Below are 14,986 nucleotides of genomic sequence, written 5' to 3'. Positions count from 1 at the left end.
CATAGGGACACCACAGGCGCTAAACTAGTAACAAAGAAAGTCTTGAATACAGTGACATGACAGGCATGCGCACGCATGCTCACTGTGGCCGGCAGGAGCCTCTCTTGTATAGTACTGGTGTCTGAAAGCCAGGTCTCTTTAGCAAGGAGGAGCCAGGCTGCCTAAGGAGCAGGATGGACACCTGTCCTGCCACTGAGGGCACAACAGAAACAAGCAGGACAAGCAGGCGGAAGTAGCTGAGTCTGGCCGGGAAGCGGCAGGGTCCACTCACTGGCGCTCCATCTCCTGCTGCTCCTGAAGGATCTTGTTGGATTCCATGGCCAGCCGCTTCTGCATGAGGAGCTCCTGCCGCTGCAGCTCACGCTGCCGTACCTCCTCCAGCCGTTCTCGCTCTGTCATGAACAGCTCCCGGCCCTGTCAGGGTGGGATAGGACACTCAGCCCCTGGGGAATGTGGGCATCTTCATTGGTCAGGGGTCACGGGGCCATCGTCTCGCTGTGGACTTACAGCTCCAGCTATGATGGAGATGGTCAGGCTGCGGCTACTCTTCAGGACATTCACGGCCTGTGGAGGCAGGGGGACGGTCACACCGGAGCCGTGCAGGCTGAGAGCCTGAGGGTCTCAGCCACCGTGGCTAGAACAAGTGTGTGGGAGGAGATATGGCGGGATACACAGCTCACCTCCTTGTGGTCCAGGTTGGAGAAATCGATGCCATTGACTTCCACGATCTGGTCTCCTGTCTGGGGAGAAACAGAAAAGGGTCAGAGTGTGTGTGTGTCTGTCTGCCTGTCTAATCTCTACATTCATCTACAGGAAGTTCTCCCAGCATGCTAGACATGTAGGCTTGTGGTCAAGCAGCCAAATTCTTTTTCCAAGGAACAGACCAGGTGGCACATTCCAATAGGGCTCTTGGAGGGCCCCAAGCTCACCTGGCACCCCTCCATCCCATAATGGTCTTATTGGCTATCAACTATCATACTATTAGATGTTAATGTCGTTTGCTAAGTTATGATATTTCCTTTACAGAAGGCTTTGGCCCTTCCACCCTGCACAGGCCTTACAGGACCCTCATTACAGTCACAGTTATTGCTGACATTTATTGATCAGTGTCACGTGGCTGGCACGGATCCAGCCTGAAAGTTAACTTAAGCTGCAAAGCAACTCTAGAAGGAGGGTACTAGAATCCTTATCTTGAAGGTGAGGCATTTGTCTCAAGAAGCGATTGAGAGTCTCAGCCCTGAGGGATGACCATGCAGGTTTGACTCCCAGTCCTAGGTACATGGCCTTGGAGGAAACAGTGTCTCTGGAGAGTTAGTTTCCTCAGTGTGGGATAGATAACATTAGTGCCTAACCCCTCAGAGCCGTGACTTTTGGGGCTCAGAATGTCAACTCTAATTATCATCACCACAAACTCAGGACCAATGGCGGTCAGAGCTGAAGAAGGCTTCGAGGGGCCCATTCCTCTGCAGTGTCTCCCCCAGAGGAGACCACCAGCGAGTCACCGGCCCCTGCTGCCAGGACAAAGCTGTGTAGGGAGGTGCAACATCTGTCAGTGTGTGCCGGCTTGCCCCGCCCCAAGCCGGCACTTACCTCCAGCCCCACCTCTGCGGACAGGGAGCCAGGCTTCACGTGGCTGATGAAGATGCCAGGCTTCTGGATGGGACCACTGGAGATGCTGTGAGAGGCAGAGGTGTGGGTGAGGCTCGCGGCTCATCCCCTGCAGCTCTGCTCATTCTCAGTGACCAGCACGTGGCCCTGTCTAGATGGCCAACACTCAGGATGCAGGTCATCCTGTCTTTATCTCCCTTCCAGCCCCTTCCACTGCCACCCCAGGCAGCAGACACAGAAAACTGCTAGTGACTTCATCTCCTCAGCCCCTCACCCAAACAACATGTATTGTTGTTTTTCTTTCTAGAATTTTCCTGTTCATTCCTTATAACTGTGAGACTTTCACCAGACCCCAGTTAAGCTAACTGCCTCAGGGGTATTCTAAATTATAAATAGCAAGGATGGCTCTTATACTATTATTTCCTGTCCCAGGTCTGTGGCAGACCTCACTAATCAATCACGGAATTCTTTTCCACCCAGCTAGAGACCAACTTAGAACCTTTCACAGAAGAGTGCCCCAGGATGCCACTGTTACCTGATGAGAGGTGGCACGGGCAGGAAGCCTATTTGCCACCCCTCACCCAGGGTGAGACTCCATCTTTATCACACAATATTGTAACTATCTCTGTGGCTAGCTTCTGTATCAGACTGCCTTCTCCCAGAAAGGAAGAACTTTGAATTTCATTTTCATTTTTTGAGACAGGTCTCATCAATCCAGACTAAGAGCAAACACACTATACAGCTAAGGATAACCTTGGGTTTCTGCTTTCCTGTCTCTATTTCTCAAGCTGTGCACCACCACGCTCAGTGTGTACAGAGCTAAGGATTGAAACCAGGTCTTGGTGCATGCTAGGCAAACACCCCACCAGCTAAGCAATATCCTCAAACCCAAGGACAGACATTAAAAATCATTAATGAGCTGGGCGTGGTGGTAGGCCAGCCTGGTCTACAGAGCAAGTCCAGGATAACCAAGGCTACACAGAGAAATTCTGTCTGGAAAAAAACAAAACAAAACAAAACAAAACAAAACAAAACAAAACCATTTATGGAGCCAGGTGTGGTGGACCACACCTTTAATCCCAGAATTCAGGATGCAGAAGCATGCAGATCTCTGTGAGTCTGAGGCCAGCCAGGGCTACACTGTGAGACCCTGTCTGAAAAACAAAAGACAACAAATAATTTCTGGGGCAAGAGATGGCTCAGCAGTGAAGAGCACTTGGTACTCATGAAGAGAAGTGCAGAGTTTGGTTCCCAGTCAGGCAGCACACAACCATCTGTAACTTCTGCTCCAGGGGATCTGACGCCATCTCCTGGCCTTGGTGGGCCCGCACACTGAAGTGCACAGATTTACATGTAGACATACACATGTAATCTTTTAAAAGACTAAATCATTGATAAAAGTGTTAAGCGAATGCAAAAGAAAGTAAATAACAGGAACACCTTAACTAACGATAGCTGGCATTCACCAGCTGCTTGCTACCTGCTGGGTACTGAGCGTGCGACTTCCTTTTCTTTATAGCAGCACCACGACAGAATCCCTCCCGGGTATTTATAGAGGAAGAGACCGTGGCTCAGTTACTGCTGCAAGTCTGAGAACTGACACATGGCCTGGCAGGGCTGGGACAGATATCCGAGCCACTGTAGCCTGCAGGCTCATCAGGAGGGCTCCCCATGGCCCAACGCCTACTCAGGGTTTTCCGGCTCCTATGTGTGGTCACTTATTGTTTTATTTTATGAGACAGCGTCTAGCTACCCAAGGCTAGCCTCGGAGCTCTTTCTGCCTCTGCCTCCCCTGTGCTAGAACTGCAGAAAAGCAAGAATGCCCAGGAGCAAGGAAAGGGAGAGCTAAGTGTTGGGGACCCCTGGCTGTCACTGGGACAGCTCTGGGCATACCACCCACCTTAAGACCGGAGACTGAGTGCCATGTCTGCCACCCACCTGCAGCCCAGGCCCCGGGAGCCTACTAGACTGATGAACACCTTCTTCTCCTTGGTTGTTCGATTGCCTGGTGAGCCCAAGCCACCTCGCACACCCTGAAGGAGGGGCGGAATCAGGTTACTGGTTCTATATACATTCAAGTGGCCTCTTGCGACCTCCAGGTTAAGCACCCTGTATTCACAGAGACCAAATAGCCATTGTAGCCCTGGGGTGTGGGTCTGGAGGCCCACCACGTTATAGGGGTGTGCCAGGCACCCGAGGGGCCTATGGGGAGCCTGAGAGGATGCATTCTGCAGAACCATCCCTCCTTCAAGACCAGCTGGCCACCCCCTGACACAGGAAGCACTGGTCTCTTACCCCAGACTCTGACACAAACTGATCCACATACTGCCATTTGAGGGGCTCTTCGGGAGAGCTGAGGAGAAGGGGACATGGAAAGGGGGGTCAGCAAGCACACTTGAGGGATCTTGGCTCTGTGGCTTCACTCCCCAGTCCAGAGGCATGCTAGTTCAGGGCATGGGGGAGCCAGATCCCAGGACTCCTGACCTGTGTCGAGACCCACATACAGGCCTGCTTACCTCTTCACAGGGATCAGGCCGATGTCTGTGGGAGAAAACCCAGCATGTTAGGGAGCTCCTGTGCCCTAGGAGTTGGGGCCACCTCCTACCCCCATCACAAAGAGCCAGCCCCATCTGGCCTCACTCACGTCTCACTTTGATGGACACAGTCTTCTTGGTGCGGATCAGGTTGATGACTTCCTCGTGGGTACAGGAGGAGATGGAATAGCCATTGATCCGGACAATCTCGTCCCCGACCTTGGCACATCGAAAGATGGGACAAGCATGGAGGAGAGGCGCCAAGTGGTGGAGCAGGCCCATACCAGATGTTCCCAGCCTCAGAAAGGACTGTCACCAGGCAGAAGCCTTAATGTGTGCTCCAGAACCATGTCACAGCCCGACTGCCTTCAGAGCCAGGCAATGCTTTCAGTCTCAGAATGGAGAAACCAAGGCCAGGGGTGGGGGTGGGGAGGAGCAGGCAGTGTGTGTGTGTGTGTGTGTGTGTGTGTGTGTGTGTAGTAACAGAACTGAGGCAGGATTCCAGACTCTGTCCCCTCATCTTGGCTCCTCCGTCACCCTACTGAGGTACCATCAGGCTCTGGAATTGAGCAGCCCTGTCTGGCCTTTGTCCTTCCCTGCCCCCAGAAGCAGGCTGTTGTCTCTATCAATGACTAACACACACTGTGAGCTGGAAAGGGGGTCCAAGGACTCTTGACTTAAGCTCACATTGCTAACACGAATGCACAATCTCTTTTGTTCCATCCCCTGGAAGCTCAGTGAAGTTACACCGACTTCTGAATCCTGATTCTGGGAGCAGGCGTACATCAGAGAATGAACACAGGACTCTGGTTCTCTGGGCTCTGATTCTCCTGGACTCAAATTCAAATCCTTTAAAAATTCTTATTAGTTATATGACATGAGTCAAGTCTCATGAATTCTCTGAACCATAGTTTCTTTTGTATATAAAACAGGAGACACCATGGAGCTGTTGGGAATTAACAGAGATGTGTGTAAGTGTGTAAGGCCAGCCAGAACGGGGCCCACAGCAGGTTCTTAATAAATGGTAGTTACTATTAAGGAGCCTAGGGAGCGAGCTCTAAGAGGCAGGCCGTGACGAGCCTGCCCCCTGCTGGCCATCGCCGCTGCCTCCTGCAAGCCCTGGCGATTTACACTGAAGCTCCTGAAGAGTAACCAAACAGCTGAAGGAGCCTTGTCAACATCTCAGGAGAGAAGACAGTGGGGCTAGGGTAGGGACAGGCGAGAGGCAGGGTGGGGGTGGGTGCGAGGATGTACTGCAGTAGCTGCCACACAGGAACTGCGCTCAGGCGTCCTGCAGAGGCAGAGCCGCCATGCACTGGTCTCTTGGGGAAGGGCTGGCACGCGTGGGGGACTCAGGCTGGACTCTGAGGGTGCACGGTCTCCAGGTCAGCTCCCGGAATGCAACACGGTCACCTGCCATTGCCCTCTGCCTGGGACACAAGCACCCATCCTCTCAGTGTCCTGACAGGAGGGCTCACTAAGGACATTCTACATTTCTGAAGACACTGACTGACTTCAAAGAGAACAGCCTCGGGATAGCTCTTTGCACCTATTTTTTTTTTTACAACCCCAAAGAGCAGGAGGACCTTGTGTTTCTGCTCTGCAGGAAAGGCCTTTCTGTGGGGGCCACAGTGCACTGTGAAGAAATCTAGAGTCAGGGAGGCCACATGATTTGCTGAAAGTCCCAGTGAGCAAAGAGGCTGCTGGGATGTGCAGTCAGGTCTCCGTGACAGACAACAGGCATCACACGCAGCAGCTCTCAGGTGTCTGGAAAAGGAGGGCACGTGGCGAGCCTGGCTGCAGTTCCCTGCATCTTGACTTCTATGGATTCCCGCTTCCTGTTCAGAGCTCTGAGTCCCACAGGAAGGCAGGGGCTGCTCTGTCCGATCCATAGCAGAAAGAGGACAGGTGCAGAGAACCATTTTCTATGCGAGTAAATGGCGAGTTGAATGCTTATGTGAGGAAAGGGCACAGTCAAACACACAGGTGTGGAGAACCCTCAGTTTCCAGGAGGGGCCAGGAGCAGTGTGGTTGGTGGCCCAGGACTGGACCTATGGGAGGGTCTGAGCCCCTTCAGGGCAGCTAGCTGCTCAGGTCCAATCCCTCTCGACTTCTAGAAGCTTCTCTGTGCTGTCCTCCAGCATGAGGCACTTGAACTGTGGCTCCATCAGTGACAGAAGACAGGCTTTGTCCTAGCTCCTCCTGAGCAGAGTCCACTGTGGTGTTACTACAGGAACTTGCCCCAGACCCTAGTCGGAATGATTCCCACACGGCCCCTGGGTAGGGTTGCAGGATCGACTTCCCTCTCCCCCTCTGCCCCCCACAGAACCCAGCAAAAGAGTCTTTGTACAGAGACCACAGTAACATGACAATCTGAGGGACAGTGGAACAAAGAAGAGATGGGCCCAGCAGCCCCAAAAGGGAGGGGGGCTTAAGCCTTCCGATGCAGGCAGGAAGCTGGATGCTGGGTCTCATGCGCGTGCCTGGAGCCCTCCTTCATGGGGTTCTGCAAGGAAGCGCTTGTCCTCAGGAGAGAGCTCACTCTGGACAAAAAGAGCTCTCCCCCCCCCCCCCCGCTGACGCCAAGAGGGGAGCTCATTATGTCCTCTCCTCTGGCCGTGTTTCTGGGCTGGAAAATGTGCCACCAAGGGAAAGAACAATGAAGGGGCTGAAATTTCAGATGCCGCTGAGAGCCCTGACACAGGGATTGTGAACAAAGCCATGCCTGTCAGCTTGCTGTCCCCGCCCCTCCTCTTCGGTCTCACACCATTAGCGCAGGAGCCCCTTGAAGCCCCTGGCTTATCCCCTGATGGATGTTGATAACAAAGACCTCTTCAAGTTTTTTACCTGGATCTACAAAAACAACCCTGAGACCTGGAGGTCTGCCTGTCCCTGCTCAGACGCAGAAGTGTGGAGACCACAAGAGGGAAGCCTGGATGCTGACTTGGCCCCAGGAGACCCAAGTTCAAAGCCTGGCTCTGCTGCTCACTGGTCCCTGCTAACACTATAACATGAGGCTGATTCATGTGATGTGCACTGACCGGTTGGAGCATTCACCGACTTCCCCCTCTGTATCAACATGTCAGCCTCACAGCCCTGGTGTGTCAAGAAGCTGTGATCGCTGCCTCATTCCCTCGGATGAGGAAAGTGAGGTCCAGGGCCGAGTCACTTCGCCAGAGTCACATGGCTTAAGGAAGACAAGGCCAGGTTCTGAACCAGATGGTCCAGAGGCGGTATCCAGCTTCTTAAGCATCACACTGCATTGGACTAAAAGGTGACCTTGTCCAAGCTGCAGGTGCCTGCTCTAACCCTGCCCCTCCTTCAGGAAGTGGGGGAGCGGGGAAGGGGTTCAGTGGCAGTGGCGAGGAGCAGCTGTTAGGTTCCCAGCTTGACTTAAGAAAACAGGCAGGGGCTAGATGGCATTCAGTGATAGAGTATTTGCCTAGCGTGTGTGAGGACGGACACACACACACACACACATACACACACACACACACACACACACACTTCTCCTTTATCCTGAAGGCTTTCAAACACTCATCAGAACACTCCTCCCCCAAAGGCTTAAGAAAATGGGTGTCTACACTGTGCCACAGGAGGAGATAGGGTACGAGAGACCTTGGCCCCATTCTACTGGCTCTGCTGACTTACCTGCAGCCCAACACTGTCTGCCTGGCCACCTTTGATGAGGTGGGAGATGAAGAGCCCACAGCCGAATTCCAGGCCTCCACGCACGCTGAGGCCGAGGCCTTCCGGGTGCAGACGGTCCAGGCGAACCTCCTTCAGCTTTCTGTTACAGTGATGGGTGGAGCTGGTGATGGCCCGGCTCAGGCCTGACACTGTGTCCCGGCCCCTCCCGGTCCTTGCCTGCGGCCTGGGGACGTACCTGGAGCGTCGGGGTGTCAGCTGGTCATACTCCACCTGGTGCTTCAGTGGGATCAGGGGCCGGATGGCATCAAACAGCGGCAGGCGGCTGGGCTCATTGATGACCAGCTTCAGGTCTCCAACGAGCACCGTCACATCCATGGTCCTTTGGAGATGCCAGGAGGTGGGCGAGTGTCTGATGCATCACCCCGGCTGTGACCTTTGACCCACCCACTGCCCTTTTGGGCCTTAACAGAGCTTATAGACACACACAGAATGAATCAGAAGAAGTCAGATGACCAGAAAGAGCAGATGAAGGGGCTGGGGGACAGCTGGCTTTCTTGTTCTGGCCTAACATTCATATTCTACTGAACCTGTGGGGGTAGCTACCCCATCAGACTGGAAGCATCCTGAAGGCAAGGTCAGTCTCTCTCACAGTTTACCCCCTGAACCCGAGCCCAGAGCCAAGCAGGAAGTGTTCGTGTGAACAGAATCCTAAGCCTCGAGCAAGTAAGCAGCATGCACACGGGTTCTCAGGAGCCCGGAACATGTTCTGTCTGAGGACATCACCCACTCCGGGTTCCTGTGACACAGGTGGCCTGCCCTGGGCTTGGCGACACAGACACACACTTACTGGTGGTACATCCGCAGCACATCATAAAGGTAGTCCTTTTCTGCATCATTTTCAATTAGAAAATCCACCTGAAAATCCAAAGGACAGAATTGTAGCTGCAGGTCCCAGGTGCACCCAGCACGCCCACAGAAGACCTGGGGAGGCGAGCTCACTGTCCAGAAAGCTCACCACAGCTCCTGAGGCTAAGGATGGAAAGAGAGGAGGAGAACCAGGAACCAGACTGCCTGACATATCAGACCCGTATAGAACACCCTGGAACAGCCCGGTAACCCCTTATGCCCAGGCAAGGTGGCAGAGGCACACCCCAGCTGGAGCGCACGTGCACACACGGACCCAATTCAGCAATGACACACTTCCATGCTGCCGCACTCACAGCTGTGTCACCTTGAACGGAAGAAGCCCACAGTCTCACCTGATGGTGGCTGTAGTGTCGGATAAATGCTCGGAGGAAGGATTTGGGCCATTCACTCAGGTAACACATCCTGCCCACCAGAAGCACCCTACCACCAAATTCCTTGGTGCTGCCTATGCCGGGCCGCTTTGCCCTGGCCTGGCCTGGCCTGGCGTTCCGTCCACTAGTCAGCCTCCTGGCTATTCCTTCTCCATCCCCAGTGTCCCCCCAGGGGGAGATTGGGTTACATTATTCCAGCTTTTGCTGACGTCAATAGCTGTGCCTCCGAGGTCACAGACAGGAGCTGTTTCATTAACACCTCCATCCCTGGGGAGCTGTGGAGCCAGGAGTCCCAGATTCTGTACTTCAGGAAAATTTAGTGCAAATCTCCAAGGGAGCATTCTTGGGTTTCTCTTTAGCCCAAGACAAAGCAGCAAGGCAAGGCAGATGCTGGAAGGGACATGGGGACCTCCTCTCCTCTGGTCCCCAGGGTAGTTATCATGGTGGCCCAGTCTCTGCCCTTCCCAGGAGAAGCTACTGCAAAAGCTGTGCTATCCTGCCTGCCTGAAGCTCGGGACAGGACCTGGGCAACCTTCTCTAGAGCTACCTCAAAGACTTTGCGAGACCCCGGAGAGTCTATCTGTCCCAAAGTAGTGAGGACCCTGAAGCCCTGCCCTTGGGACTTTGGACCTGAGCAGAAAATGCAGATTCCCAGTTTCTAACCTTGAAGTCCATCTTCTCCTATATCTACAACAGTGTTTGACTGAGGACAGGAAGAATCCAGAAGGCCATGCTCTAGGCTGAGCTCTAAGAGCTCAAAGAGTATGTGACAATGACTCCTGAAGCTCCCCGAGAAGCACCCCCTCCTGTAGGAAGCTCCCTGCAGCTAGAAGATGGGGAAGGGGCAACATAGATGGTACTAAATCCCCTAGGACCAGGGCCAGAAAAATCTTCATCTATAAGATCATGTCAGTTGAGTGCTCCATGGCTTCTTGATGCGTGTAAAACCAAGGCCAAGGGGCTGGCTTCCTCTCCCCCACAGAGGCCTTCTCTCCCCACTAGATAACCAACCGACCCCCACCTCCAGGAAATATCTCAGCTCTGCTGGGACATTCCTAACCCTCTGTAACTTAAGACTGGTCACTTTTTGGAATTTGTCTTAGTGGAGAGAAGGTGAAGGCCAACTTCAGTCTGTGTTCCTCGGGACTAGTGCAGGCAAAGACTCAACCAAATAGCCTTGAGCAGGTTCATCAGTCTCCTGCCTCGTGGTCTGACCATACCATTCAGGCGTAGGAGCCATGGGGACAGGAAGGGAAGGGGAATGGCTCTTGCAGGGCTCCCAGGAACTCCTATTTGTTCACATCATCAGACCTATGAGACCCTATTCTCACCATTATACAGGGAGGCTCACAGAGGTGAGCCAAGGCCACAGCTAGCAAGCAGAGCTAAGATCCGAGCCCAGGTCTGATGCCAAGCCCGCATTGCGGTCGCTGTGCCATGTCTGCTAGGGCTCCGGCCTTCCAGGGCAGAGAGCCCCCTAGGCCTCTTCAAGCCCCAACATCCAACCCTTTGACGCAGAGACAGCTCTAATTCTCCTGGCTCCTCTCCGTTTTTGTTTGCTTGTTTATTTGTCTGTTTGTTGCCAAGACAAGGTCTTCCTATGTAAGCCTGGCTGGCCTGAAATGTTACACATTTTGAGTTTGAGCTGGCCTCTGCCCGCCCGTGTTTTCCCAGCACTGGGATTAAAGGCATGCGACACCACACCTGACTCTCTGCACTGTTGTGGAAGCTTTTGTGAGCTCGATGGTGAAGTGCTTGCCGGCATACACGAGGCTCTGGGTTGATAACTAGGATGTCCACCGCGGCACACACACACACACACACACGTACCATTTCACCTGGTCCATGATAAGAAAGAAAATAGAACTCTAGTGGTTAGAGAGTGCCAGTCCTGTCTGTCGAGCTGGAGTGAGGCATGTAGTCTAACTCTAGCCTGGGTGGGGACAGGAGAGGGACTCTCCTCTGGACAGAAGCCGAGGGCTGAACTCTGGAGAACGGCATCTGTGCATGCTTAGGCTTAAGCAGCAAGGGGCTGACCTCGTGGATGACACTTAACACACACTGACTAGAGACTAGAGGGTCAGCATAGGAAATTAGAGAGGACTTGGCAACTTTAGGTGAGGATTCCATTTTTCTGTCTTCCTACAGTCAAGCACAGACACCTGGAGATGGTCTTCCTAGAAGACAGCCTGTTCCTGGGGCCCCAGGTCCTGTGGACTGCTGCATCCAGGGACCCCGCCCACAAGTCAAACCTGACCAGGCCACTTCAGCCCAGCCTGCAGGTCCAGGTCCATCTCTGCCTCACCAGGAATCTCACACCAACCCTGTCCTGGTTTACCCACTCCTGCAGGGTTAGACCGTAGCCAGACAAGCACTTCCTAGGACAGGGCAGAACCTTCCAGCTGTGCCCCCATTTGTTCTTTCTGCTTTTCTCTGAGGCAGGGTTTCTCTGTGTAGCCCTGGCTGACCTGGAACCCACTCTGTAGACCAGGCTGGCCTCACACAGAGATATGCCTGTCTCTGCCTCCTGAATGCTGGGACGGCAGGCGTAACCACAGCCTCTCTTATAACACCCTTTCAAAATCAAGGCCTGAGGGAGGCAGGTACCGCTTCGCTTGGACTGCTCTGGGGTCACCCTGTATCACTCAGCACACACGTCTGCAACTGCCTTGGGCCTGTTTCCTTCTTGTGGAAGAGCTGGTCTTATACTCTGTCAGGCAGTCTGCTCTGCCTCTTCCCATGGAGATGAGGGCTGGGCCTCCCCTGGGAGGTCGAGCCTAAAGTCCCCTTCCCAGTCCCCAGCCTGTGGCTCTCATCTCACCCATTCATCCTAACTGCACTCTGCTCACTGATCTACAAGCTTACCCTGCCAACAGTCCTGGGAGATGGGTCACATTATCTCCATTTCACAGATGAGGAAACAGAGGCCTAGAGATGAGACAACTCTGAGACCTAGCCTAAGCCTCCTGGCTCTAAAATCCCATCTAGCACATGATCTTTATTTTCTGTGCATCCCTTTGAGTGCCCTTTTCCAAATGCATTTATTGAACCTACTGAGTGCAAGACACCAAGCTCCTTTCTCTAACTAAGCTCTAAACTAAGCTCCTCCTTCCCTAGGCCCCCACCTGCCCTGGGAAGGAGAACCCCCAGTGGAGCTGACGGTGCACAGGGGTTGTTAAAGGGGCTCTAGCACACCAGCACCCCCTCTCCTGCACTAGCTGTCTCCAGCTCATGCACAGCTTGTCCTGTGCTCTGTGCACTTCTCCCACTCTGTGCTCTTTGCCTGTGACACTGAGAAGAATGCAGGTTTGGCCTTGGTGGCCTTTGGGCTTGTCCTCAGGGGCTGGCATGATTAGATCTTATACATTTCACTTCATGGGTGAACCTCTCAGAACAGGGAGAAAGGGGGTGAGACCCAATTCAATAGTTCATGCTGCATTCTGCACACAGCCTTGAGCTGCTGTGGGGATCTAACAGGTGCCATGGAAAGCAGCTGGTGTGGCTGCCAACCGCATGCCCTGCCTTTCCCTGTGTGTGCCCAGCCCAGCTTCCTCCCAGTCCTAGGGGCTTTGAGGGGCCTCCAATGCCCTCTGGCTTGCTGCTGTGTTCAGCTGGTGCGAGAGACAAGCAGGAGACCGCAGTGTGGGGTCTCTGCGCACACCAGGAGTGTGTCCACCGTCCCTGATGGCCTCTCGCCACCAGTCCAAGGTGCTCAGGCAGACCCGCCCTTTCCTCCAGGCTGAGCTCATCTAAGACGCTGCAGCCCTGGCTGAGGTAGCATTCCAGATGGCACCAGGACCCTGAAAATTTGCCTCCAGCATCACCTCTTCATGGCCACACCTTTCATCAGTCCCTATGCTCTGCCTCAGTCCCTCATGTTGTATTGGATTTTCTGCCTTTGCTCTCTTGTCTCCTCCACACCTGTATGAGCCGAAGAGCCTGGAATGTAAGTGTGAAGTGTGTGCCAGCAAAGACCTCCTGGGCTGTGTCTGTACCTCTCCCTGTCTCTGTTTCCTATGTGTAAAATACCCATACAGTCTCTTTAAAACAAACAAACAAACAAACAAAAAATATTTCCACCAGGCAATGGTGGTCCATACCTTTAATCCCAGCACTTGGGGGCAGAGGCAGGCAGATCTCTGTGAGGTCTAGGCCAGCCTGCTCTACAGAGCGAGTTCCAAGATAGAGCAAAATTTCATCTTATGAGGGATAATTGTTTTCATCATTAATTCAATGAGTTAATATAGGAGGAGTTCGGAGCAGTCCCTAGAAAAGCAGGCAGCAGCACATGCTTATTTTAAAAAGTACGTAAGAATGAGAAGATGAAAATTCTGCATTCTCACCAGCTGCCTAGTGATTTCCTCTCCATCAAGGTAGGTGAGGTGAAGACCCAGCCTTCCTTCCATGCAATAAATATCCCAGCTTTATTTGACGTATGTTTTACTATCCTCTGTTCTAATTTCATTTATGTTGCTGTGATGAAAACATCCAATGATCAAAAGCAACTTAAGCGAGGAAAGGGTTAATTTGGCTCACCCTTCCAGCTTCTGGTCCATCATTAGTGGGAGTCAAGGATGGAATTCAAGGCAGCTGGTCAAGCTGCAGCCACAGTTGAGGGCAGAGAAAACAAGTGCATTCCTTTTGCTTGCTTTCTTGTGCTCTTACGCTGTTCAGAATGCCTTGACCAGAAAACAGTGTCACCCACAATGGGCAAGGCTTTCTTCCTCAGTTAAGCCCACAGACAAGCCCATGGGCAACCCAATCCACTCAAATCCTCAGCTGAGACTCTCTTTACAGGTGATTTCAGCTCGTGGCAAGTTGACATTTACAACCAAAGAGATCACCTTCTATCATAAAACAAAACAACAAAAATGACCAGAAAGCCAAACGCCTTATTGAAGTGTGGCGGGCATGTAAAAAGCTGTTTGCATTTAATGTACACAACTAGGAGAGTTTGGAGTGACAGTACTCCTTCCTGTGAGACCTTCCCCACCAAGGCTATGGACATAGCCTTGTCTGGAGTCTCATCTTAGCTGGGCCTGGTGGTGCAGGATTACAGTTCAGATACTTAAGGAACTGAGGCAGCAGTGATACAAATTCAAGTCCTGCCTGTGCTGGAGAGAGTTCAAGGGCAGTCTAGGTGAGTTATCGAGGTCCTGTCTCAAAATAAAAGGTACAAGGAGAGCCAGCCTCCTGGTGTGTGTCTATATCTCTAGCCCCTGGGAGGTGGAAGGAGGATTAGAAATTCAAGGTCAGTCTTTCGAATGAGTTTGAGGCCAGCCTACCCAGGCTACAGGAGGCCCTGTCTTAAAACAAAAACAAAAGTGAAAGGGGGCTGGCAGTGTGGCTCCGCTGGGAGTGTGGAAGTGAGGTCTGGCTCTCCTGGATCCGGTGTTCCTTCCTCTTGCCTTCCCCTCTAATCTGGACCCCTGGTGGCGATATCCTGGGTCTTCCCCACATCTTTACATCTTCAACTGGCCACATCTGTCCAGGGCTTTATGCCACTTCTACCCCAAGAACTCCAGATGATCACCTCTAGCCTCTCACAGTCCTCTCCAGCTACAGTAGCTACAGGGTGCCTCAAATTTCAGCCATCCCAAGGAGAGTCAGGTTTGTTCTGTCCCCTCCACCCTGCTCCTCATCTAGCACGTGGTCATGCCTTACTCCCTCCATACCCACAGCCAGTCCACAGAAAAGCCTGTGAGCTCCACTCCCAACCTCAATTAGCAGGCAAGACACATGTCCCAATTCATACAGAGTAAAGTCCTCCTTCCACTCCAAGAGCCGCAGGGCCAAGCCTGGTTTACCTGGCTCCCCTGAACTCTGAAGAAAACCCCAGCTCACTATTGTGTGCACCTCACCCACTTACCCCCACCACACTCCACTTTTCTATCC

At 52.9% G+C, this 14,986-nt stretch overlaps 1 protein-coding gene across 1 annotated transcript in view; it reads right to left on the bottom strand.

Moving 5' to 3' along the window:
• Positions 1-14,986, bottom strand: part of Ush1c (USH1 protein network component harmonin) — a 43,507-nt gene that overhangs the window by 25,664 nt on the left and 2,857 nt on the right. The window contains 11 exon segments of the mRNA XM_021640368.2: positions 272-414; positions 508-564; positions 681-740; positions 1,591-1,675; positions 3,547-3,641; positions 3,904-3,961; positions 4,125-4,149; positions 4,253-4,361; positions 7,794-7,932; positions 8,029-8,172; positions 8,641-8,708. Coding sequence (XP_021496043.1) covers positions 272-414; positions 508-564; positions 681-740; positions 1,591-1,675; positions 3,547-3,641; positions 3,904-3,961; positions 4,125-4,149; positions 4,253-4,361; positions 7,794-7,932; positions 8,029-8,172; positions 8,641-8,708 — 983 coding nt within the window.

Source organism: Meriones unguiculatus, chromosome 1, assembly GCF_030254825.1.
Source record: "Meriones unguiculatus strain TT.TT164.6M chromosome 1, Bangor_MerUng_6.1, whole genome shotgun sequence".
Classification (NCBI taxonomy): Eukaryota; Metazoa; Chordata; class Mammalia; order Rodentia; family Muridae; genus Meriones; species Meriones unguiculatus.
Note: the sequence above shows the minus strand (reverse complement) of the source record. Positions and strands in the feature narration are given on the sequence as shown.